General features: G+C 36.4%; 1 protein-coding gene across 1 annotated transcript in view; it reads right to left on the bottom strand.

Annotated features, from left to right (window-relative positions):
* Positions 1 to 8,966, bottom strand: part of LOC131029693 (ABC transporter I family member 6, chloroplastic) — a 76,342-nt gene extending 67,376 nt beyond the window's left edge. Inside the window, exon 1 of the mRNA XM_057960286.2 lies at positions 8,597 to 8,966. Within this exon, the coding sequence (XP_057816269.1) occupies positions 8,597 to 8,827 (231 nt within the window). The 5' untranslated portion in view covers positions 8,828 to 8,966. The remainder of the gene's footprint in view (positions 1 to 8,596) is intronic.
* Positions 8,967 to 24,658: the final 15,692 nt, after the last annotated feature.

The following is a 24,658-nucleotide window of genomic DNA, read 5'->3' as shown; positions in this document are numbered from 1 at the left end:
TTCTCAATATTTGCCAATTGGGTGGAAGCATTTTCCTGTTGATTAGAGACCTTCCTATCCTTCCTTATCTCAACCTCAACAACTCTTGATACTAAAAGAACAAGCATTATCTTCTTGAATGAGTCTTTAGGGATTATTTTTCAACTAGAAGCTGCTTATTCTGCTCAATCAGAATCTCTGTTCTCCTTTGAGCTGCTCAACCATATGCCTCATCTCTTCCTACTGCTGTTGTAGCCCTTAAGATTGTGGCTTAGGTGATTCATGTAGTTGCAGAACCAGCACTGGATGTGGTTTGTATAATCTGAATTGGAGGAGATGGTACTTGTACAACACCAAGGGATATTCCATCCTCCCCATCACTTTTGTCTCTTTTGTTGAGAGCAGCTTTAAAATCCCTGGCCATCCTTCTTAGCCTCAAATTCTTGTATTTCACTGTGTTATAATCAGCTGTTTTCTTCCTGACGTTGTACTAGTTAAACTGAGCATAGTCCAAGACTGCCTTCAAGTAGTCATCGATCTCCACATCCCCTACCTTAAGTACAAACAATTGCCCTTCAAAATCTTCAAGTGTCAATTCATTCATGGGCTTACTATGAGGTGGAGCGACAGCCTGGGTTACCAACATTTACCTATCTATATTGATCTTTGTTTCGACGAAGTACTTGTCAGTATCTTTAGAGCTGAAGCTTTCCTCAACAACCATACTAGTATCATAGCATTGCACCATGTTATAAAGAACCATCACTTGAGCAATATCCCATCTAAGCAATGACAAGCAACCCCTATTCTTTACGATCTCCCTTCCTTCCTCTGGTATCAGGTTGTCAATGTCTATTTCTGTTGCTGAGAGCACTTTGAATCCTGTCCCAGCTGTGTTGTTGTCTTTCTTCTTCATAAACCTCATTGATTGCCCTTGCCGCACCCTTGTTCCTCTAATAACATACACCATGACATAGTTCTTAAACTCCTTAGTTTTGGTAAACTCATCATCACTGAGCAATATTCTGTATTCCAATAGCCTTTGGTTCTATAACTCATGGGTATCAAGGATATGGATGATTTCCATATTTGCTTGTCCCTCCAGTAGCAGAGTTCTTGGTTCTTCCTTTTTGTGGACCTCTCTAAGTTTCTCTTACTAGAATTTTCTATTGTAATATGATGTACTCTCAAGTCCCATTAACCTACATTTGGTCATATATGGACATTACTATGATTTCTTTCTTTCTTTCTTTCTTTCTAACTTAATTTCTTGTTAATCATCTTTCAAATTATGATCTAACGTTAGATTTGGAAGATGAGTTTGAATTACCTTCTAATCTTGTGTAACAATGTTGCTTGAACTTGATGTAGATTTTGCACTTTCGGCTTTTTCTTCTTGATCCCAAACTACTCCTTGACTTACTGTTTCTTTTTCTTTCTTGAAATGATATGCAATGTGCATATACTCCTACCTTCAACAAATATGACATCTCTTGAAATAATTGCTTTCCCTATCTTGAGGGATATAAAACTTGTGGACTTTGCTTTTTGCACTAATTAGTACATATGCAAGCTTTACTCTTTGCATCCAAATTCTTTTCTCATCATCTATGTGAACATAAACTAAACTAAATGCTTACAACTTTCAAGTATGCAACTATAGGCTTTCTCCCATACCAATTTTAATGCAATATCCTATTTCTAACTGTCACAGTTGGGCTCCTAATCATGATGTAAACAGCAATGCTCACTCCTTCCACCCATAACATTATGACAGTATGCCCATATTCTTTACTTCCAGTAAGCTACTTGTTGATTCTATTATCGTTTTGTTCTTTCTTTCCAATACTCTATTTTGTTGTGATTTATAATGTGTTAACTTTGTCTCTTGATTCCATTTATTACAGAAAATTCATTAAGAATTTTTTGAACAAAATTCATCTCCTGTATCTATTCCTAAAAACTTTATGGATCTTGCATTTTCTTTTTCTACCATAGCTTTAAGCATTTTGAATGCTTGGATCACTCTTATTTTTCAAAAAATAAACCCATATGTATCTAGTAAAATAATCAATGCAATCATGTAGCAGCTCATACCAATGCTTGCCTTGTACGTAGAACCAAAATCTGAATGAACTAGTTCCAATGGCTGATTTGCTCTTCATGAACTTCTGTAAAAACCTGTCCCAGCGATGTTTTCCAAGTGTACAACCCTTGCACACTTTCTTTCCTCTTGCTTGAATACTTGGTGAGCCATGTACTATATTTCTTTGATACAACATATACAATCCCTTAATTTTAAGGTGTTAATACCTTTGGTACTATAACCAACTTGAATCCTCAATAGTAGCATAACAAAAATTTGATTCACTTGCTTTGATTCTCAATGGAAGCACTCACTTTTTTGTCATCTTTGTAGTAGCAGTCATCTTTCCTCCTTCTCCCTTATCATAGATGGTATCATCAAATAAAAGTCCCATTCTGAACTAGCTTGCCAACACTCATCAAATTATGCCTTAGTTGTGATGAGTGGTATACGTCAACAACTTTTTGACATTAGATTTTCAAACAACTTTTTCTGCCACCTAGCCTCATTTGTTTTGAAGCTGGCCCAAATTGACTATTTTTCTACAAATTCTGCACTATCAACACAATTTCTTGTGAGATCTTCAATCTCATCAAAGTCATAGGGGTGCCCACATTTTCAGCCCGTGACAATCCTTCTAAATATTATAAACCTTTCTGGGTCATGCCTCTTGTGTGGTCAGGTCCCCAATCACATCTATTGCAAAACTTGAGCTGACACCAGTAGGGCATATTTTATGCTCAAAAGTAAAGTCTCCAAGCACCATTGAAGTTCATTAATGCTTGTTTTCCTACCACCCCAAAATCCTCATCAATATCCAACTACCTATTAAACTATGTAGTGCAAAAGGGGGTATCTTCTAGATTGCCGTTACCTATAGACCTTGCATTCCCAGCGAAAAAGGGGATGTCCTCAGTCAGAAACATCTCAGGGATGTTGAGACGGGTCGGAAACGTCCCAACGTCGTCCACAAAATCACATCAATGCTCGGAAATGTCCTAGGGACGTTTGCCAAAAACCCTAGGGAATGGCTAGCCATCCTTGGATGGTCAGGGGATGCCTAGATGTCCCCCAACCGTCCTGATGGCCCAGCCAAGGAAAAGTGCAATTTAAAAAAAAACATAAATATTAAAAAATAAAGGGATGTGACAGCCCACAATGGCCCCCACACCCCTTTGCACAATACCTAAACCTAAATACAGAATTAAAACATCCAAAACAATAAAAGAAGCTCATTTGTGTCATTTGCCAAAGTGTGAAGGGAGAAAAGAAGAGCACAATTGTGAGAAAGCATGTGAAAGAAGGAAAGAGGAGTGAGCGAAGGGCAAAAGAAGATCAAGTCTTCATCATTTGAGGTAAATTCATTATTTTTTGTTTTTTTAACAAATTCTTTTGAATCTTTTTTTTTTTGTTTATGTCAAAAATTTCAAATACTTAGGAGGGTGTTTTTGCTTGTTTGTGATAAACGTTGCATTTGAAGCTATCATTCACATTCTCAACCCAATAAAAATTAAAAAACAATGGGCACTAGCAGTGAGGGTAGTGAGGGGCAAGAAATTGAAGTTGAACAAGCATGTCATGGTGGTGGTGGTGGTGGAAGTTCCTCAAGGAGTGTGAATGTTGCAAACAATCCATTTCAATGCCCTTCTAACCTCTTGAAAAATTTTGCAAAGGGACCATTTAATCCAAAAAACCCACTTCTACAATTTGCAATAGCCATAGATGACAATGAAAACATTGGAGCCTTTGATAAATTGTGGCATATTGATAAGTTGATTATGGCCAGGTGAAGTTGCAACAGACTTGTACACTTGTGGCCTTTGCTGCAAGCAAACTTGCAGCACCACTAAGCACACAGAATAATGTTGAAGGTTAACTTGCAGCATTGCAGGGGGTGTACATGCAACTTGCTACAAGTGACATGCAGCTTGACCCATGGGACCACCTAAACTAATATACTTTTGGATCTTCCACTAGGGGGAAAGAGGAAAAAGAATCAACTTACATGGGCAAGAAATCAACAAAAAAAAAGCAATCTGTGGCCATAATTCTAGCTTATCAATATAAAGGACCAAAAAAGATCACCCAATTAATCCTGACACTAGCAAGAAAGTCTACCACCAGATTCAAATCCCTAAAGCAATGAAAACTTTGAATATTGGAAAGGCCTTACATAAATCCAGGGCTTCTTCAAGAAAACAGCAATGTTGCCAATTTGGGCAAGAAACCTTCTTCAACCCTGAATGATAATCATAGAGTCCCCTCCACCACAAGCTTCTTACAAGTAATTGACGACATCAAAGTAATACCGGCAATCATTACTTCCCACTCATTCATATTTTTGACTTACTACCAAGAAAAAGGAAGCTCCCCTTTACAAAACAACCTTCAGAATCCATCAACACAACACCAACCCTAGCTAAACCAGGGTTACCTCTTGAGACCCTGTTGAAATTGAGCTTAGGATAAACTGAGGTTTAACCGTGACCCAGATTTCTGAATATCCTTTTTGGCAATTATCCCATTAACAGGGAATCTTCTAGATTGTTGTTACCTATAGACCTTGCTTACCACCTAATAGCAGTATAATCTTCATAGTCCTTGCTTACCGTTTATTGGCACCCCCTCTTACAAAGAACTCTTGTTTACAACCCTGGACCACTTTGTGGACCTGTAGCTTATATTATATTAGATTCTCTTCTACTCTTGTTTCGAGGATAGTTATATTATAAATACCTATTTTAGACCCTATGCAATGATCACTCATCATATTACATTGTGATGTGCATTGTACTCTTTTTTGGCCTAAACTTAAAGAAAGTATAACTATACATTCTCTAAATTCATTGTTATGATATTTAATAAATTAAAAGTATTTTGCATTCTATTTAAGTTTATATTATGAAGTGATATTGTTTAATATATCATTTTTTTGTCAATTCTGAATCAAAGCTTTGGATTGCCAAGGTTTTGCCAAGTCTGATTTTTGAAACTATTGCATAAAAGGGTTATGAAGACACCTACATGGTGCATGCATAACCCTTTGTCATAAGGAATAATTTTCTAGTTTACCGCAGTCAGTCTCACTAAATGATAGGATTGTTCCAACCTAATTAAGCTACAAATACGTGTTATATGATCATTGGATATCATGATTGATTTGAGTCCGTACTTAGCTTAATCATTTAAAATGTTAATCCCTAAAAGTGCCATTAATTCCTTACTCTATTGTAAAGTTAATTAGGGCTAAGACCTCACAATTTGACACAACTCTAACCATATTTCATGCAATTGGGATCAATGTTATTGCTTATTTTTGTAGATCTGTTGCAGTCAGTCTCACTAAATGATAGGATTGTTCCAACCTAATTAAGCTAAAAATACGTGTTATATGATCATTGGATATCATGATTGATTTGAGTCCGTACTTAGCTTAGCTTAATCATTTAAAATGTTACTCCCTAAAAGTGTCATTAATTCCTTGCTCTATTGTAAAGTTAATTAGGTCTAAGACCTCACAATTTGACACAACTCTACCATATTTCATGCAATTGTGATCAATGTTATTGCTTATTTTTGTAGATCTGTTGTATCTCTTGCACTAGTGTCCTAACACCACCTGTAATACAAAATCAGATAATTGGACTTGTCCCCATGCCTCTATGTGTATTTCCCTGTGTTTTTTTATGACCCTTTGTCCTAAATCAAGTGGTATGAGAGCTTTAAGTGTTGAGCAAATTAGGTTTCGCTTCCACAAGGATTTCCTCTTTTCATCTCTTCCGTACTTGTTGCTGTACTAGAGATGATTGTTAGTTCACAACAAGCTATCTCCACTAGTATTTGAGCATGGACAACATTGCCAATTCATTTATAGAATCTTTATATATATGATATTCTATGCCTTTTCACTAAAAATTATCAAGCATTGAAGCTAAACGACAAACCAAACGTAGGGGTAAGTGTTGCACGTTGTTTCATAGGTGCTAGAGCTTCAGTTATAGGCATTTTCACTTTGACTTAATTGAAAGTTTAAGTTTCAACTATCTCTATAGTTGTTGGTTAACCTCCTACCTCCAAACTAGCTCATCCTCCCTTGTTGTTACACTAGCAACGGTTTGAGGTTAGTCACACGTCCTTGGTATCATGAAGCTGTTGGGCTTTTAAAATTTGAGATTTGAAATGGAAATGCAGGGATGTCGTTGTGCATGGCTTGACCCGTTAGCCTTCAAGGGGGAGATTGTTAGGAATATGAAGTCCAATGGTCACATGACCATTCATCTTCTGGGATTCTTCACTTGATAGCTGAATATCATTGTATAAATAGATGAGTACAGGCCATGTAATTGATCATTGGTTAATAGATAAGATTTCCCTGCTTTCTAGTGGATGTAGCCAATAATGGTGAACCACGTAAATAGCTGTTTCATTCTGTGTGTCTGTCTTAATTTGCTTTCAACTGTTTTGTATTCTTTATGTGTTTTCTCTGCTCGTTTTTAAACTAACAATTGGTATCAGAGCCACGGTTCGCTTGAGCAGAGATGGGATCCAATTGGATAGTTGATCCTGGAGTTGGGTGCTTTTATGTTATCAATAAACAGGCTGAAGTTTCAGATGATGAGGCCGAATCAGTCATCGAAAAATTTCTTGGAAGTCTAAACTCGGTAGAGAGTGATGTCCAAGTGGAGGTTGAAACCAAATGTCATTGGTGGGATGGCTGGAAAAAGGAGGAGACTTTGGCTGAAGAAGAAGAGGGTTTGTTGTATTCGCTGTTTGAAGAAGAGACTGGTTTGTTTCCCTTCCAAGATGAGGAGGATGCCTCCCGGGATGAGGAGGATGTAGTCTCGAATCTAGCGAATGAGGATGACCCTGAAGAAGAACAAGCAGATTGCAAAAGTGATGATTTATTGTTGCGGATTGTAGCAGTGGAGGCAAAGTGGAATGCATTGATTGCAGGTACTGCACAAGTTTCTGCACAAAATACAACAAATTCATTCAGTGAGGCAATCATGAGAATTGGGAGTGACGTTTGTAGGCTATTCACACCTGTACGAAAGTTTTATATTCGGGAATTAAAATATGATAATGGTGGTCTAGATATTCTATTACGAGGGAGCACAAAAGCAAGAGACTTTGATGGAGGAGTGTATTATGCATCTGTTGATAGTAGTGTTCCTGATTATGGATTACCGGATGAAGTAGTTAGAGAATGTATTTTTAACTCTGATCTGACTTGGAGAAGATTAATTCGCACTGTTCATGAACAGAGTTTGGCGATATTAAAATCTTCTCAAGAGCTGGTTGTAGTATGAGCCTTGGAATGTAGATGCAGGGAATGTTACAGGCTGTGCCGGTTCGACTTCACGGGAGAGATTGTTGGGTATATGAAGCCCAACAGTCGCATGGCTGTTTGTCTTCCCCAGAAGACTCTTCATTTCATATTTGATATGTTTATATAAATGGTTGTGTGAAGCCCATACATAATGTACTATGTAATTGGATACTGGTTAATAAGAATTCTCCCTGCGTTTCTGGTGGACGTAGCCACTTAGTAGTGAACCACGTTAATCTTGTGTCTTGAGTTCTTTGTTGTGTCTATTATTCTTTCTGCTATTTTTTGTTCATTATTATGTGTTTTCTCTACTCGTTTTTAAACCAACAGAAGCAACCCTCTCATTAAATCAACATTTCCCAGTCAGGCACCTTGTCACTGCTATTCAACTCTTGCATACAAACAAGTTTTTGTGTAGGAATTCGTTACATCGTGTTTGTCTTCCATCAACACACTGTCCGTTCCAACACAAAATTATCTTCATAGCCACATCCACCCAACGGTAACAATTCATTTACATTCAAGCAACATCAGAGCTCCATCAGGGACAGGAGTGCTTATCTAAGATTGCCTACTTGAAAAATATCTTACAATCTAAAGATCCGGAGGCATTCACAGTATGTGTATCATGCAGTGCTAAGCCATGCTCGCAGGACTAAGTATCCAGCAGAATAAAAACTATATACGATGTGATAATTTTATACCATATAAACAAGCATTTGTCCCTTCCTTAAAATTCAACTGCAAATCTAAACATGCCATGATTCCTAGAAGAACCAGTTTTTATTAGGATTGCTTGAATGTAAGACTCTTGAAAGACATATGCTTAAGATTTGTGATGTTTGAAAGTTTTCACTCTACACACATATGTAAAACTTTGAAACAGTGTTTGAATACAAACAATGAGAGCCCCCGGGTATTAAACATAACTTATTTCACAATAATCCTACAAGCCAGTGATAGTGGCTGACTGAACCTCCTTGGAAAAATGACCAGATGCTCATAATAACAAAACAAAGCTATGTTTTGAGAGAAATAGATTAAACTATGAAAGATGTGTTAAAAGAGGCAAATAGCAAGTTGATTATGAAAAGAGCTTCGAAGGAGTATTGAAACTTAGAAATTTAGAACATTACACAATGGCATTCGGATACACGATATTCAATTGACTGAAAATCTGGATTCTTTAATTAACAGCATACCTCCCCTGGGCGGATGACAAGGTCGATGCCCCGCAGGATTTCGAGGCGGGAGTCACTAACCACAGCTGTTAACCCCTTCACTTGAAGAAGCGGCTCATCCTCTTGGAGTTGAGCTCTGACCACAGCCGCTCTCACCTTATTTCTCCAACGAAATTCAGCTCTGCTGCACAAGCCCTTGGATAGAGAAGCTGGGAATGAGCATGACTGCATTTTAAGGCTCAACCCTGCCATTCTACTTCAGTTATCGCTTGGCAATGTCGATTGTACCCGTTTATCTATAATTTGCTGATAATATTCTTCTTCTTCGGCGTCTACAATTTGCTGATAATATTCCATTTCTTGTCTCTTACATACGCGGCGGCTAAAGTAATTTACAAAATTACTCTATTTTCTCAACAGTAAAACCTTATTAACCTTCCAACGCCAAATTCGAGAAAAGCTACGAAATATTTACAAGCATCCTAAAAGGGTGTAAAGGAAAATAAACTTTCTTTTAGCATTATATAAATTTTATTTATATATTAATAAAAGTATAATTTAATTTAGATTAATTTAGTGATTGTTTGGGATTTATATGTTTTTTAATATTGTAATAATTAAATAGAAAAATAATTTTAAAAACGTATTTAATTTTGTGATTGGTAATTTAGAAATGGAACTAAAATATGAATGTCTCAAAATCAAAAAGAGATGTAAATCAGTCATATGTCTTCAAATCAATTTTTATGTTTGTTGTGTATGAAATCAAGTCTAGGGATTAATGTCAAGTGTTTATGAATTTTATTTATCAATCTCCATAACTTTTTATTTGTGCACCTAATTTCCCTTTTTTTTTTTCTCTCTTTTCTAATATATGAAAGGTTGGTAGTATTTACAAATATCTCATTGTGTCACTAGGGAACACATTCTCTAAGATAAACCCATGAAAATGTGGAGATAAGACTGAGAATAGTATAAGGTACTGACATGCATATGTTCCTAGAGTGCTAGTGTAGATTTATATTTAGATTATTTTTGTTGCACCAATTGAAATGTTGTAATGTGAATGATATGTTCCTAGCTCAAAAGATGTCGATGTACTTAGATGTGTAAAGTGAATGTATCAATTATCATAAAAAAATAGATCATTATAATCACATAAATTTGTGTTCAATCAACCCTAGGAGGGAAAATAAGTTATGGAAGTCACCTAAATTTTGTATTTGAGAGGGTCAAATTTGGGGGTCTAAGGTCAACCTACAACTCCAAACTTAACTCAAAACCTAAAAAGGGCCAAATAAAAGTAGATAGTGAATATATGGAAGTGTATGCATATACATGTGTAATAAATATATAGGTAAGGTGAATGTGATAATACATGTGCATATAGAAATAGGTTTTGTGGGGCAAACAACCCAACTTTGCACATTTATAACAAATTTCCATGTTTAAATATAATAAGGCACTCTACTCAAAATGGACACAAAATCAAATAGAAAATAGCATGGGCATGAAAATCTCATCATTACATTTTGCTCCCACTTGGAGGTGTATGTGAATCCTATATTGATCATGCATCTCAAATTATGTAGAACTCAAAAACATGCATGTAAAGTAAATAGTCAAACATTAATGGACATGAAAAGGGATCAATATAAAGGTAATAGACTCTACATTATGTCATAAATAGGTTTGTCCTTTGTCCTATACTCTTCAATGGATCTTACAAAATTAAGGGAAAATATTCTATGTGTAGCTTTTGTAATGCAAGCGGGAGGAAACGCAATCTAAATCTTGTTGTCAACAATCATAAGGTGGAGGAATATACATGTGAGATGAGTGGCGGGAAGAGGAATTTTAAAATTGGGGTTTCGAATGGAGGTGGAGAAACTAGTGCAAATCTAGAGGCGCCAAAGGAGAGATCGATGAATAAGGCAGAACAAAAGGCATCAAAAGCAGAGGCAGAAGGTAAGTCTGACAAGGCAGATGTTGTTCATGTGGATCTCAGTGGAATCCCACAAATTGGTGTTTCCCAAGGGGGATTTGGATAATCCGGCCTCAGATTGTAGGGGCCCATGTGCGCATGGTTTGTCAGATGGGATAGAAAAGGGAAAGTCTAGTTCCAAAGATGGATCAGGGTTAATCCACAAATTGTGGGTTTCTCTTTTTGGGGTAAAGCCAGTGGGTAAATCTTCTCTTACCTTGGTGAACAATATTTCAAATCCTAAGTCTGGTAAGTTTGCCATTTTCGTTCCAACTTCAATGACTGATCATAATATTTCTTTGATGGGTTCTTCCTTGGTTGGAAAATTTATGGGCCCTAGGCCCAATATTGAGACTATGAGGGCCCTTGTTTGAAGAAAATGGCTTCTAAAGGGCTAGGTAGAAGTGTCTACTCTTCTTAAAGGGTTCCTTTCTTTCGGATTCTTCTGTGAAGATGATTTGTCTGCTATTATGTGTGAGGGTCCTTGGCTCATTGGGAAAGCTTCTCTGGCTCTAAAGAAATGGTCTTTGAAGTTGGACCTTTCTAACTCGGCCTTTGAAGCGGTCTCGGTATGGGTGTGCCTTCCTCGTTTGCCCGTGGAGTATTGGAATGAAGATGTTTTTAAGGTCATTGCTAGTTCTTTTGGATAACTTTTGTCTATTGATCCTATGATAGCAACAAGGAAAAGGTTAGTATTTGCAAAAATATGTGTTGGAATCCTTCAGCCAATGGATCTCCCTTTCTCTATTGATATAGTTTCTAATTTGGCTATGTAGGAGTAGTTAGTTGAGTTTGAATCTTTGTTCTGATTAATAGGAAAAACAGGTTTTAAGGACCCGAAACCTTTAACAAAGGAGTTTAAAATAGATCATCAAAGAGTATCCAGACCATGTAAGAACAACTAACAAAGCTACTGGCAATAAAGCCAGTAAATAGAAAGGATAGCAGAAGAAAGAAACAACAAAACAGAAGAAACCAGGGAAAACAGCACAATTATAAAGCCTTCAAGAGGTCCTCCGCCTTAATCACCAGTTGGTCGTAATTGGCCGCAGCAGCTTTAAGTTCATCCAGGTCCTTATTTGGCTTCTTCTCCTTCTTTTTACCTCTGGTTCTTGTTCTGGGTCCTTGAACATCTCTCGTGCCTTTAGTGTCAGGCAATTTCCAGGGTATCCTTCTCCTCCTCCAAATTGTTGATGAGGGTTTTGGTATTGCCAGCAGATGCCTTCAGAATGTTTAAGTTTTGCTTTGCGATAATTTTAAGGCTTTCCTCAATTTTGCTGACTCAATTTTGTGTGTTTCCATTGCAATAATTCTACTCTGGGCTAGAAAATGCCCCTTTACTAACCGAAACAAAGTTGATAAGAATGTTGAAGGTAATAAGAAAATTTGGAAAGCTAAACCTAAGGAGGGGGAAATGCATTCTAAGCCCATTGATGCTTCTTCTATCCCTAAGATGATCTCAGATGAAAATTCTATAGTGGGGGGAAACAGTAACCTACATAAAGAGGGGGGGAAGCACTCTATGCCCAATGATGCGTGTCCTCTCCCTGAGAAGAACATAGATGAAAAATCTTTAGTGGGGGGAAATTATGATTTTGAACCCCTTCCTGAGAAAAAATTAGGGAGGAGCGTAGAGCTATAAATAGAAAAGGTTGCAAAGGAAATGAGGTTTCTTTCTACCAATACTAGATGTTCAGAGGTGGGTTCCTGGTGCAGGAGCACCAAGGGTCCTTTGAGGCAACTATGGACCATATTGGGTCAACCATTTTAATAAGGCCATGTTGAGGCCATTTCATTTCTTTTTAAGGTTAATTAAGGTCATGGTGTTCATTTGGATTCAATTTGTAAGGCCATTATGCCATGTTGTCACCTTTAGGCCAATTAGGCCCTGAGTAGGTCAACACTGGTCAACGCCTCCAGAGGTGGTCAAATGTGATAAAATTGATGTAATTCATGTTTTTATGTCATATTTAGCATTTTTGAGGATTCATAGGTTGATAGGGAGTCATTTGGCTAAAAATTGCAAAAATTGTCAAAATTGTCAATGTTGTCAATGCAACAATTTGTTGTAAAGTGCATTAGGAAGTGGTTTGTTGGTAGTTGGTATTCAAAGGGTGGTTATGAATGTTAGAGGGCTGGAAAGGTCTTTAAATATCTTCATTTCCCAGCCAAGTTCTGGTTGGTACATTTTTGTATGGAGATCTCATCATTTGAATGAAATTTGAAACTACTTTCTCTACAATTTCCTACTACAACGCTGCTAATTCCTTCATATCTTTTATGTTAGGATGTTTTAGAATGCAAGGTTGGATTTGTTGGAAATTTATCTAATTCACCTTTCATTTGAGATATATTTTTCTTGATTTCATTGAGTTTTGACCACTCTACAAGCGTTTTTTTTATAATTGATCTGAAACCCTTAGTTTTGGGGTTTTGAGGAACAAAAATGCATATCTAACCATTCCATCAATGGCTCAGCACAAGACTTGGTGGACTGGTATATTTTTTGGTTCTCAAGGTGGTTTTTCACTATTTTTTGCAGAGGAGAATTTCGGAGATTGATTTGGTGTGTTGAGGGCTTAACATCTCTATGTGTTAAGCTGGTTGAGCATGGTTAGAGCAACCACTTGGGATTTTGGCACAAAAAAAAATAAAGGGATTCTGAAACCTATTGAATTGGTGGTTTGGGAGTGTTTGAAACCTGTCCATATTATTTTTTGAATTATGGAGATAAAAATAAGGTACTTGCTTTGTAAAATGGGGCTAATTGGGGCTCTAGAGCAGCAGTAAAAGTCAGTTTTTGATGCATACTCTCTAAAACAACCTAGACTAATTTATATATATGTTTTATAAATCCAAAAAGGGTATCTAAAAAATATTTCAAATTATTTATATCTAGTCTATATCAAAATATATTCATGACTATCCTAAAAAGGAGGGCTAGTAGGAACATAAGCCATTGTGAAGCAAACCGCATAAGGGGATGACTTGGGGCTTAACCATTGCTCAAGTGGATTTTTAATGATTCCTTAAAACATTTTAGAAGCCCGCCCAAAGTTTCTCAGTTCATTTTGGTAGTTTGAGTCAAGTTTTATGTAAATTGGGTTAAAATTGGGTTGCTTAGGGAATGGATCATTGAATCAAACAATGAGTCATGCCTTGTGATCTTGCACTTTGAGTTTGTTTTTTGAGTTGAGTCATTAAATCCACCCTTGGTTCCTCTGCATCAGTTCCAATTTTGATTTTGAGTTGTGTTCCCCTCAGATAATGGTGTCCACATTTTGCAATCAGGTGAAGGAAAAGGAAAATATAGAACCAATTATTTTAGTAGATTGTAATGAGAATACCACTAATAGAAAGGAGAGTTTGAGATAATCAAATAAGATCCCTAATCAGTGGGTGAATGATCTTAGAAAAGAGAATAGATGCCAAGAGGAAACAGATGCGGAAGACGAGCCACCCTTCATTTAGCTGGAAAGGAAAAAGGGGAGCAAAAAGGCCTTGGTATCTGAGGTTTCTACCAAAAATAAAACTAGGGCAGAATGTGGGAACACTAAAAGTTCTGGTCGTAAACCCTCAAAATGGCATAGGGAGTAGGAAAGTCTTTAGAACATAGCTGATAGGGATTAGAAAATAATCTCATAGATTTGCTTGAGCAATACCCCATTAAAACAATGAAGATAATGTCTTAGAATATAAGGGGTCTAAACAACACACATAAGCATGATATTTTGTCCAAATTCATTAGAGACCATAAGCTTGATAATATGGCCATTCAAGAAACTAAGATTCAGAAAGATAGAGTTTTGAAAATGAAATTTTTAAAGAATTGTGGAGTTCATTGTAATAGCTTGGAAGGGACCTCCGGTGGTTGTGTTATTTTTTGGAATCAAAATTTTATTTATGGTGTTAGTCTCTAAGAAGATGCTAACCACATTTCTATTAGATTCAAACACATCAGGGATGATTTTAACTATATATTGTCTAACATCTATGCACCCAACAATAAATCAACTAGAAATTTTGGAGGAATTTGGTTGAATTCAAGTCTTAGTTCCAAGATGAAAATTAGATCATTATAGGGGATTTTAACACCCCTCTTCAAGAGGTGGAGAAATTTGGAGGGTCTCAGATTCAAGCTGATAGTAAACATGATCTCATGGATTTCATAAACAATCAAAGTCTCCATGATCTTGATTTAAAAGGTGCCTCTTACACTTGGACTAACAGACGTTCGGGTAAAAACCTCATCCAGGTGAGACTAGATAGGGCCCTTATATCCAATGATTGGTTCTTTCATTATGTTTGATCTTTAAACACTTTATATAGAATTGGATCTGATCACTTCCCTCTCTGTTTTCAAGTGAAGCCTATCTCAGGTAAGAAGAATCCTCCTTTTCGCTTTGAAAAAATGTGGACCCAAAACCCATAGATTTTTCCAAGAATAAAGGAATGGTGGAGTGTCAAGGTGGATGGTACAACTATGTTTCAAGTGTCTAAAAAACTTGGCATGGTGAAAGTTTTTATTCAAAAATAGAAATTGAGAATTTTTTTGGCAATATTTTCTTTTCCAAGGCCAATATTCAATTAGAGATTAAGGATATCCAAGATAAAATCCAAAGGGAAGGATATGTGGGGATTATTTGGCTAAGAAAATTAGATTCTCATTCAATATCATGATATTATTTCCAAGGAAGAGGACTTCTAGAGACAAAGATCTAGGTCTATTTTGATGGCTTCTAGTGATAGGAACACCCGATTTTTTCATATGTCTACTCTAAAATATAGGGCAGCAAATCACATTTCTCATATTCAAAGGAATGGGTCTATAGTGGAGAAGGAAGAGGATATCTGGGAGGAAGTTGTTCATTTCTTTTCTAATCTTTTATCTGCAAAGGATAGTTTGGATGATGATAAGCAAAAGGAGTTTATTGAGGCTATCCCTAGAGAGGCAAGTGAAGAATGTAATAGAAGTTTGGTTGCCATCCCTTCTTTAGAAGAAATTTAAAAGGTTGTGTTCTCCTTTGAAGGGAACAAAGCACTGAGACCTTATGTTTTCTCGATGTTCTTTTTTCAGACCTTTTGGGAGATAGTGGCAGATGACGTGGGAAATGCGGTCAAAGAAATCTTTGGATCTAGAAGGATTCTCAAGGAGTTGAACTCAACCTTTATTGTGCTTATTCCTAAATTCCCTGGTGCAGATTCTTTTGAGGCTTTTTGACCTATCAATTTGTGCAACTCCATCTACAAAATCTTGTCTAAGGTTCTTACGTCTAGATTGCTTGATGTGTTGCCTCACTTCATTGCTACCCAATAGAATGGCTTCCTTCTCGGTAGGCAAATATTTGATTCTATTATTATATCCATGAGAATTTTCACTCTTTAGAGAGTTCTAATCGTCAAGGTTTTATGCTTAAACTTGATTTATCCAGAGCTTATGATCGGGTAGATTGGAACTTCCTCATTTAGGTTTTGGTTACTTTTGGTTTTTGTTGGTTGAAAATTTTGTACACCTGGGAAGATGTGCAAAATTGTGGTTTCAACCACTGTGTTTGAGTACAAAACTCTCCTAATTTAAAAGGGAAGGCTCCCCTTTGCTTTCTACTTCAACAATTCAAAAAATAAACTCTAACTCTAAATCTATTCTAAATATGGGTAAAACTCTTTCTTGTTTTCTTTTTTTTTTTTTTTTTTTTTTCAGAAAAGACACTTATTCTTTTCTCTTCTTTCAGAAAAGAAACACAGCTGAAAGCACAAATAATTAATGAAGTAAACTAAATAAAGAAGAAAAGTTTCCATAAAGGCACAAAGTCCTACATTTCTTCTCCGAGACAAGAAAACAAAAAGAAAGCTAAAAATCTTCAAATATCTACTCTCCTATCAACCTTTTTAGATGATTTTCTAGTAAACAAGCACAATATATAGCAACTCAAAGTCTAACTACATGATGCACCTCTTATGCACAAACATAGAAAATAGAAGCAGCACAAAGTTTGCAAGTTACCCCCTTTGCTTGAGCCTACAATAGTTTCAAACGTGACAAGCAACTCAAAGTCTGCAGTATCAAATCTTAAAACCAATCTAAAACTCCAAATGCAATAAGAAGCTCAAATTTTGCAAGATTGAGCTTGAATCCCTGTTGTATAACACCTCAAAACTCACAATCAATCTCCAAAAAATATTGTCACATAACACCTTGAATCAACACAAAGTTCAAAAGCAATTTGTCTCTTTTAATTGACTGCAATCTAATTTACCACTAAGCTCAAAGTCTTAGAGTGTACATACAAACTGGTAGAGTCTTGTTGCATTACCAAAAGATATAGATTACAATAAATCCTCTCAAATATTTATAGGAGAGGAGCCTTGAGAAAAAGGTGGGAGGATCCTATCTAACTTGAGAAATTATCTCAACCACCATGAATTATTCCAACTATTGTCCTAATTTAACTCAACTTGTAGTTGCTTTACATGTAATTACATTTTACAAAAGAGCAAGTAAAAGTGACACTTGCAATTACAAACCTTGTTTTACATGTAACTTGTCAAAACAAGATTACAAATACACAATTGAAACTATTCCATGTGTTTGAAAACACGACTCTAACTACATCATCTTTTGTATGTGATGATCTTCATGCTGCTTTAGGATGCTAGAATTTGAAGTATTCAGGATTGGTGAAGACATATTGAACTAGAACAGGAATTTGCATCCTTAATGATCTTTGTGTCCTTGGCCAACGAACTTCAATATTATCTTCTTGCTTGGGATAGTAATGGCTTTTCAAGAGGGAATTTCTTTGCAAGGCTTAAGTAAGAAGCCTATCTCTGTCTTAAATGCATTCTATGCTCTCAATCATTCATATAACTTATACATCTCCTTGTATGGCTCTATCATGTTTTTGTTCTTTCTTTGTATCATCTTCCAATCTTGGAATCTGCTTGCAAAATAAGGCCCATGCCTTTATTTGTTGATTTGGTAGGTCATGTGTGCAAACAGGACTGACATGAATGAGAAAAAAAGGGACTACAAAAGTGAGGCCAAAGCTCAATTTCGGGTTTTGAAGACTGCATTACATGTGTGGAAAAACAAGAGCATTGACTTGCAATTATGGAGGATGAACATGCAACTTCATATGTGTAATGGGAAATTACAAGTTTGCACTTGTAATTGGACCCTAGAGACTCATTTTCAAGTGTTTTATAGTGCATTTTGGACCAATTTCAGGTTTTGGGTGGCTGACTGCAAGGGGAAACCATTGCTTACAATCGGGTCTCTAAACCTTGATTGCAAGTAAGCAAGCTCATGTGACAATAAGAAAAATTCTAAAGTTTTCTCTTGAAATCAGATCTTTAGAACTTGGTGGAAAGAAGGCAAGTTTTACACATTTGAAACTACTTGCAATCAGGTCTCGGTGACCTGACTACAAGTGTACGTGGTTTGCAAACATAAGGGTAGATGACTTAGCCAAGATACTTTGTCATTACTTGAGAACAAAACACCTTTGGGAAGACAAATCGGGTCTCATAAAGATGAGTCAGTTTTTTGACTATATATGACACATAACAACAACAAGAGGTTATAATCGGGTTTTTTGGTAACATGTTACACATCTTCAACAAGACAAATTGGGTTTTAAGAGAGGCATTACATGTCTTTTAAGAACAAATCGAACCTTTTCTAAGTCATTACATAAATTGGGTTTTGGACATGTCATTACATAAATCGGGTTTTGGATAAGTTATTACATGTAGAAATAACTTGCAATGAAGAAGGCATAATAAGACTTGCAATCGGGTTCTTAAGACCCGACTGCAAGTAAATAAACTTGCAATGAAAACATGTATCTTTACACTTGCAACAATGGACATAAAAACCCCACTTGACTTATAACATGACACTTTAAACAATGAACCAACTTGTAACCGGGTCTTAGAGACACGACTGCAAGTAAGTGCATTTACTTGTAATGATTTTAGTTGCAGTGACATCCAAAAGTTCCCCAACTTACAATGACTGGTTTGAAACCCAAATTTGCACAGAAAGTGACCAAAATGAAAGCAAAAACTAACCAAAACTTTCACAAAGATAGAATATAAGGTTGTGATTGATTTACCATCAAGAAATGTAGACTTTCCATCTTGGGAAGTGTGCCCTAGAGCATTAAATTTTTTAATTTAAAGCAAAAATCTTCTACTTGCAGTAACTGCTATGAAACCCGAAATTGAAGAAAAAGCTAGGAAAATGAAGGCCAAAACTCACCAAAACTTGGACAACAATGGAAAAGACACCCCTTGATGATTTGACCCTATCAAATATGAGTTTTTCACCTCATAAAACATGCCTTAGAAACAGAAATGACACATTTTGTATAAAAATTCATAGGGGTTGTCAATTTGTTTTAAATCCAAAAGTTGTGACAACAGTTGGCTCTGAGTGGGGAACTTCCTTTGATCGTTGAAATAATTGAAGGGGGTAGAATCCAAAACTCTAAGTGAATTTATCATCTATTAGGATACAAGTCAAGCAACAAATACACAAATGACAAGGAGGATGATATGATTGACACAAAGCAAAATAACTAAAACGAGACACAAACTTATGCAACTGCACTTATTGAAAAAGGAAACTAACTGAACCTAAACTAAGTGACCAGAAAACCTCCTAAATGAAACCATTCATGGGCTCACCAAAGTAGTTGCCATTCCTCAACAGCTTGCAATACCTTGCATGATCATAAGCAACCACAACCAATTGAAGCTCGAACGATTGTACCATAGCTTGATGCACATCTCCTTGAAAAAGTTGAACAAATTCGCCTGACTTCTCAAATAAATCGCACATACTACTGCTACAAAGTGGATCAATAAATTTGGACTACTCTTGCTCAACCATAAATGCATCATTTATTCCTTCCTCCATTGTGTTTTCATGCTTAGGAGGAAGTGTAACCTTTGAGGAATTGTTAACTTTCAACCAAGCTAGATGTCTTATAAGACATCCCCTTTAAAGGATAAAAACATAACTCTTTTTACTGATTCCATCTTTATTAGCTACTTCTTCAATCATAACCACGTGGTCAAAAGAATGAGTTTCCTCCTCATGCGAGTCAAGTGAAAACATGGCTACATAGCTTGCTTCATCATGTTGTTCACAAGCTTAATATTTGGGAGAATTTGAATTGTCATCAAGACTTGAACAAAAATCCTCTATTATATTTGTGAAAATATCTTCATCAAGCTTCTTGCTATCTTCTTCATGCATAATATGTTCAAGTTCATGATTTTGAAATTTAGATGCAGTCTTTTTATTTTGTTCAACTTGACTGGTAGCTTCATGCATGTCCATATTTTCACATCTCATGATGTGATGATCTTTCTTTACTAGCATCTTAGCAAAGTGGACTTCAACCTCTAGTTGTGTATCCCTCATGGTATCCAATATGATCTTTTCTTTTTGTTCAACAGTTTTCTGGAACTACATAAACTAGATTTGAGAGTCGCCAGCTATGTCTTCTTCCTCCTCTTGGAAGAGACCAACAAGATCACTTTGTTCAAATTCAGAATCCTCCACTGCTGCATTTGTTGGTGGTGCCTCAAGAGAAAGCCCTTCTGGTGATGAAGAAATTTTGTCCCGATTTATAGCTATATAACTAGGAGCAGTATTTGGATACAACCTCATTGGAATGTCTTCTTCATAAGGGGAAGAGAATACACCTTGAGCTATTTTCTTTTTGAGGGCAAGCAAATCATTGGCCAACCTCTGCACCATGGGATCTGTTCTCTTGGTAGACCATGATCCCAATGAAGAGTTTTCTTTGGACCCATTTGGCTCCATCTTTATCTCACTAGCAAGGATAAGATCGTCTTCAATATCAATTGCTAAGACTTGTGCAACTGCAAGGTCTCTTGGAACCGCTCTTCTCAACAATAAATTCACCTCTGGTGACTGAGCATTGATGAAGAAGCACTTCAAATTTTCAATGATAGGCTGAGCTACAGTTGGAATTCTATTAGAAATCTTGTTGAATTTAGCCACAAACTCCTGCATGGGTTCATGTGACTCCTTTTTCATTCGAGTCGATTGTGCTAACAATGCATACACATCGTCTAAAATGTCGATGTTTTTCAAATTCCAATTCAAATATCAAGGTATATATATAATGTTGTTGTATTTCAATGCAAATGTTTATCACAATATAATTGTTCTGGTGATTAATTATATTCTGTGTATTGCAGGTGGAGATAGAGCATTAATAATTTCGATGTCTTCTCCATTTATCATTGATCGGTATATATATAAAAAATAGGGACGATCAAGATGCCACTTGGTCGTGCCTTTTCATTTGCAATATGTAACCAATCTAATATTGATATTAATCGGTGTCAATGCGTAACAATGAAATCCGATAACTAATCGGTGGCATTAACAATGAAGCCCAATAACTAATCGGTGGCATTAACAATGAAGCACAATAACAATCGGGATATCAAGGTTACTGTTTATTGTTAGATTGCAATATTTATATATTAACAGAGATCATGAAATACGATCCTAGCATGATCATAAATTTAACATCAGTTTGAATGATTATAATCAGTAAAACCAATAATGCACCATATATAAGGGAAGCAATTATAATAGTAATACCAGATGATAGAACAAAGGAATAATAAGTGAATTCTATTATAGTCTATCGATGAGATAGATGATTGAATGAGAGACTTCATTTATCTCTCATTCAATCATTTATCTTACCGAAGCTATCATGTATCAACACTCCCTCTTAGCTTGGGAAGATGAATGACAAACAACATATCTAGCATCACATTTATCATGCTGATCAATATTCCTTATGGAGTTTTATAATCTCACTCTCCAAAGGGTCATATCACCTAAAACATGTGACATGAAGTATCACCTAAACACGTGATACAAGAAGTTCACAACATTAACTTGTGATGACAAGATATCAATATTTCAAAGAAAGCAATACTAAGGATAAATGCATGAGAATAATTAAATCCTCACTTTATCCAAATTGTGGTATGTGCACTGATATTTTCAAATGTTTTTACCATAATATAATCATGGCACATCCATGACATACCAGGAATCACACATGGTATCTGGTTTGATCATTATAAGATCGTCACCTTATAATGTCTTCATACAAGTGTTCATTATCCGAGAGATCGTCACCTCTTAGAAATGTACACAGGGGGTGGAGCCCATAAAAGTCATAGCACGACAAAGAAGTTTACACATTAAACATCTTATTAATATATAAGTACAGATTACAAAGCAAATTACCTTTCAATCATACCAAGACCTTTTCTGAAGTGCTCAACCTTCACTCTGGAAAGTGATTTAGTAAGAATATCTACTATCTGATCTCCTGTACAAATGTATTCTAACCGGTCACATTCCTGTCTACCATATCTCGCACATAATGGTAAGGAATCTCAATATGTTTGGATTTGTCATGAGACATCGGATTCATTGAAAGTTTTATGCAACTTCGGTTGTCACAATGAGTAACTATAGGTTTCATTGGTTCACTGAATAATCCCACAAGCAACTTCCTAAGCCATGCTGCCACTCGAGCAGCCATGGAAGCTACAATGTATTCGGCCTCAGTGGAACTTTGTGCTACTGATGACTGCTTTCTGTTGATCCAGGATATTATGGTTGAACCTAAACTGAAACAGCATCCTGGGGTGCTTTTCCTGTCAGTTACACTTCCAGCCCAATCTGAATATGTGAATCCATGTAAATTTAGATCAACTCTCTCATACTTGAGACCAAGCTTTAGAGTACCTTGTAGGTATCTCATGATATGTTTTACTACTACCAAGTGTATCTCCTTTGGATCACACATAAACTAACTCAAAGCATTAACTGCATAACATATATCTGGTCTCGTATTTACTAGATACATTAGGGACCCAATCATTTGCCTGTATAGAGTAGGATCTGTGGGTTGTGATTCTGTTGTTGCTTCTTTAAGTTTATGAAGGTTTGTTTCCATCAGAGAAGTCATAGGTCTACAGTTCAACATTCCAAATCTCTTAAAAATGTCCAAGGTATACTTACCCTGGTTTAGTATAATGCCATCAGAATTTTGCCATACTTCTAATCCTAGGAAGCAATGAAGGAGTCCCAAGTCCTTCATGTCAAATTCTTTAGCAAGGTCTTTCTTACACTGATATATGAGGTGATCTTCTCCTATGATTAGCAAATCATCAACATATAGAATCAATATCAGCATATCACCTTTGTCTTGCTTATAGTAGAGATTTGGATCTGCATCATTCTTTGAGAAGCCTAGCCCTGTGAGATAAGTGTCAATTCTTTCATACAAGACCCTGAGAGCCTGTTTAAGCCCATAAAGAGATTTATTGAGTCTACACACATGAGACTCTACATCATGAATCTCAAACCCTTCAGGCTTCTATAGATATGCTACTTCTGCAATCTTTCCATTAAGGAATGTTGTCTTTACATCCATCTGATGTACTTTCCATCCCTTTGCTGCTGCAATGGCTAAGACTGCTCTTACTGAGGTGTATCTGGCTACAAGTGCAAAGGTTTCTTCATAATCAATTCCTTCCTTTTGTGAGAACCCTCTGGCTACAAATCTGGCCTTGTGTTTCTCAATGTTGCCATCTGCAGTATGTTTGATCTTGAAAAGCCATTTGGAGGAAACCACAGATTTTCCTGCTGGCCTAGGAACAATCTCCCAAACATCATTTTTCATAATGGACTGATATTCCTTAGACATGGCATTCTTCCATACTTGATGTTTAAGTGCATCTGATACATTGGTAGGTTCAACTTTTGAAAGATCATTCATGAGGGCAGCATAGCTGGTGAATTTATTAGGCCTTTTGCTTTCTCTGAAGGTTCCTGAAGGGGCAACATGCTTCTGAGCTTCTTCTACAGTTTTGGTGGCCCATAGTGATATTTTCTCTAGGTGGGTTTTGAATCTCACCTTCATTTTCCTCAAGATTCTCCCTTTGAAGCTCAGGGGCAGGATCTTCATATATGCTAGGGGCAAGAACATGGACTTCAAGTTCCATGGAACTTTGGGCTCTTTTGAAGGATAAGACTTCTCCAAAAATTACATCCCTACTAAGTTCAATATGCCTTTGACCAGGTATATAGATTCTATAAGCCTTGGAGGTTTCACTATACCCAACAAGTATTCCCCTTTTTCTAGAAGGCTCTAGTTTTGACCTTTTCTCTTTAGGTAAATGAATATAAATAGGGCACCCAAATATCCTAAGATGACTGATATCTCACTTTGTTTTAGTAAAAAATTCCTCAGGGGTTTTGTCTTCAATATGGGAGTGAGGACATATATTTTGTATATACACGGCAGTGTGGGTGGCTTCTGCCCAAAGATTGGTATTTAGGTTTTGATCAAGGAGTATAGCTTTGGCAACTTCTACAATTGTCCTATTTTTCCTCTCAACTACCCCATTTTGTTGAGGATTATAAGGTATAGTAAGCTCCCTCTTAATCCCAACATTTTTACAAAAATCCTTAAACAAATCTGAGGTGTATTCCCCCCATTGTCAGTTCTTAAGGTTTTAACTTTATTTCCCGAGGAGTTTTCTTTTAGTGATTTAAATTCTTTGAACCTATTAAGGATCTCTTCTGATTCTTTACATTTCAGAAAATAGATCCAAGTCTTTCTAGAGTAGTCATACACAAATATTACATAATACAAAAACCCTCCTAAAGAGGGTACAAACATAGGTCCACATACATCAGTGGGACTAATTCTAAAACATTAATTATTTTCCTAGTACTATTTTGAAAAGAACCCTTGGTATTTTTACCTAGGGCACATCCCTTGCATGCCCCTAAATGATACTGCTTTAACTTGGGTAAACCTGTGACAAGGTTTTCCATAGATGATAAAGCTCTGAAATTCAGGTGCCCTAGTCTTCTATGCCAAACTTCATTAGCATCTACAACTTCATGGATTAGGGCTAGGTTGAGCTCTATGCACAGCTCATACAAGTAGCCTTGTCTTTGACCAATGGTTTTGGCTTTCTTAATGGACAAATTCTTTGGCCAAGCCAACACT

The sequence above is a fragment of the Cryptomeria japonica genome, chromosome 9, assembly GCF_030272615.1.
Source record: "Cryptomeria japonica chromosome 9, Sugi_1.0, whole genome shotgun sequence".
NCBI lineage: Eukaryota > Viridiplantae > Streptophyta > Pinopsida > Cupressales > Cupressaceae > Cryptomeria > Cryptomeria japonica.
Note: the sequence above shows the minus strand (reverse complement) of the source record. Positions and strands in the feature narration are given on the sequence as shown.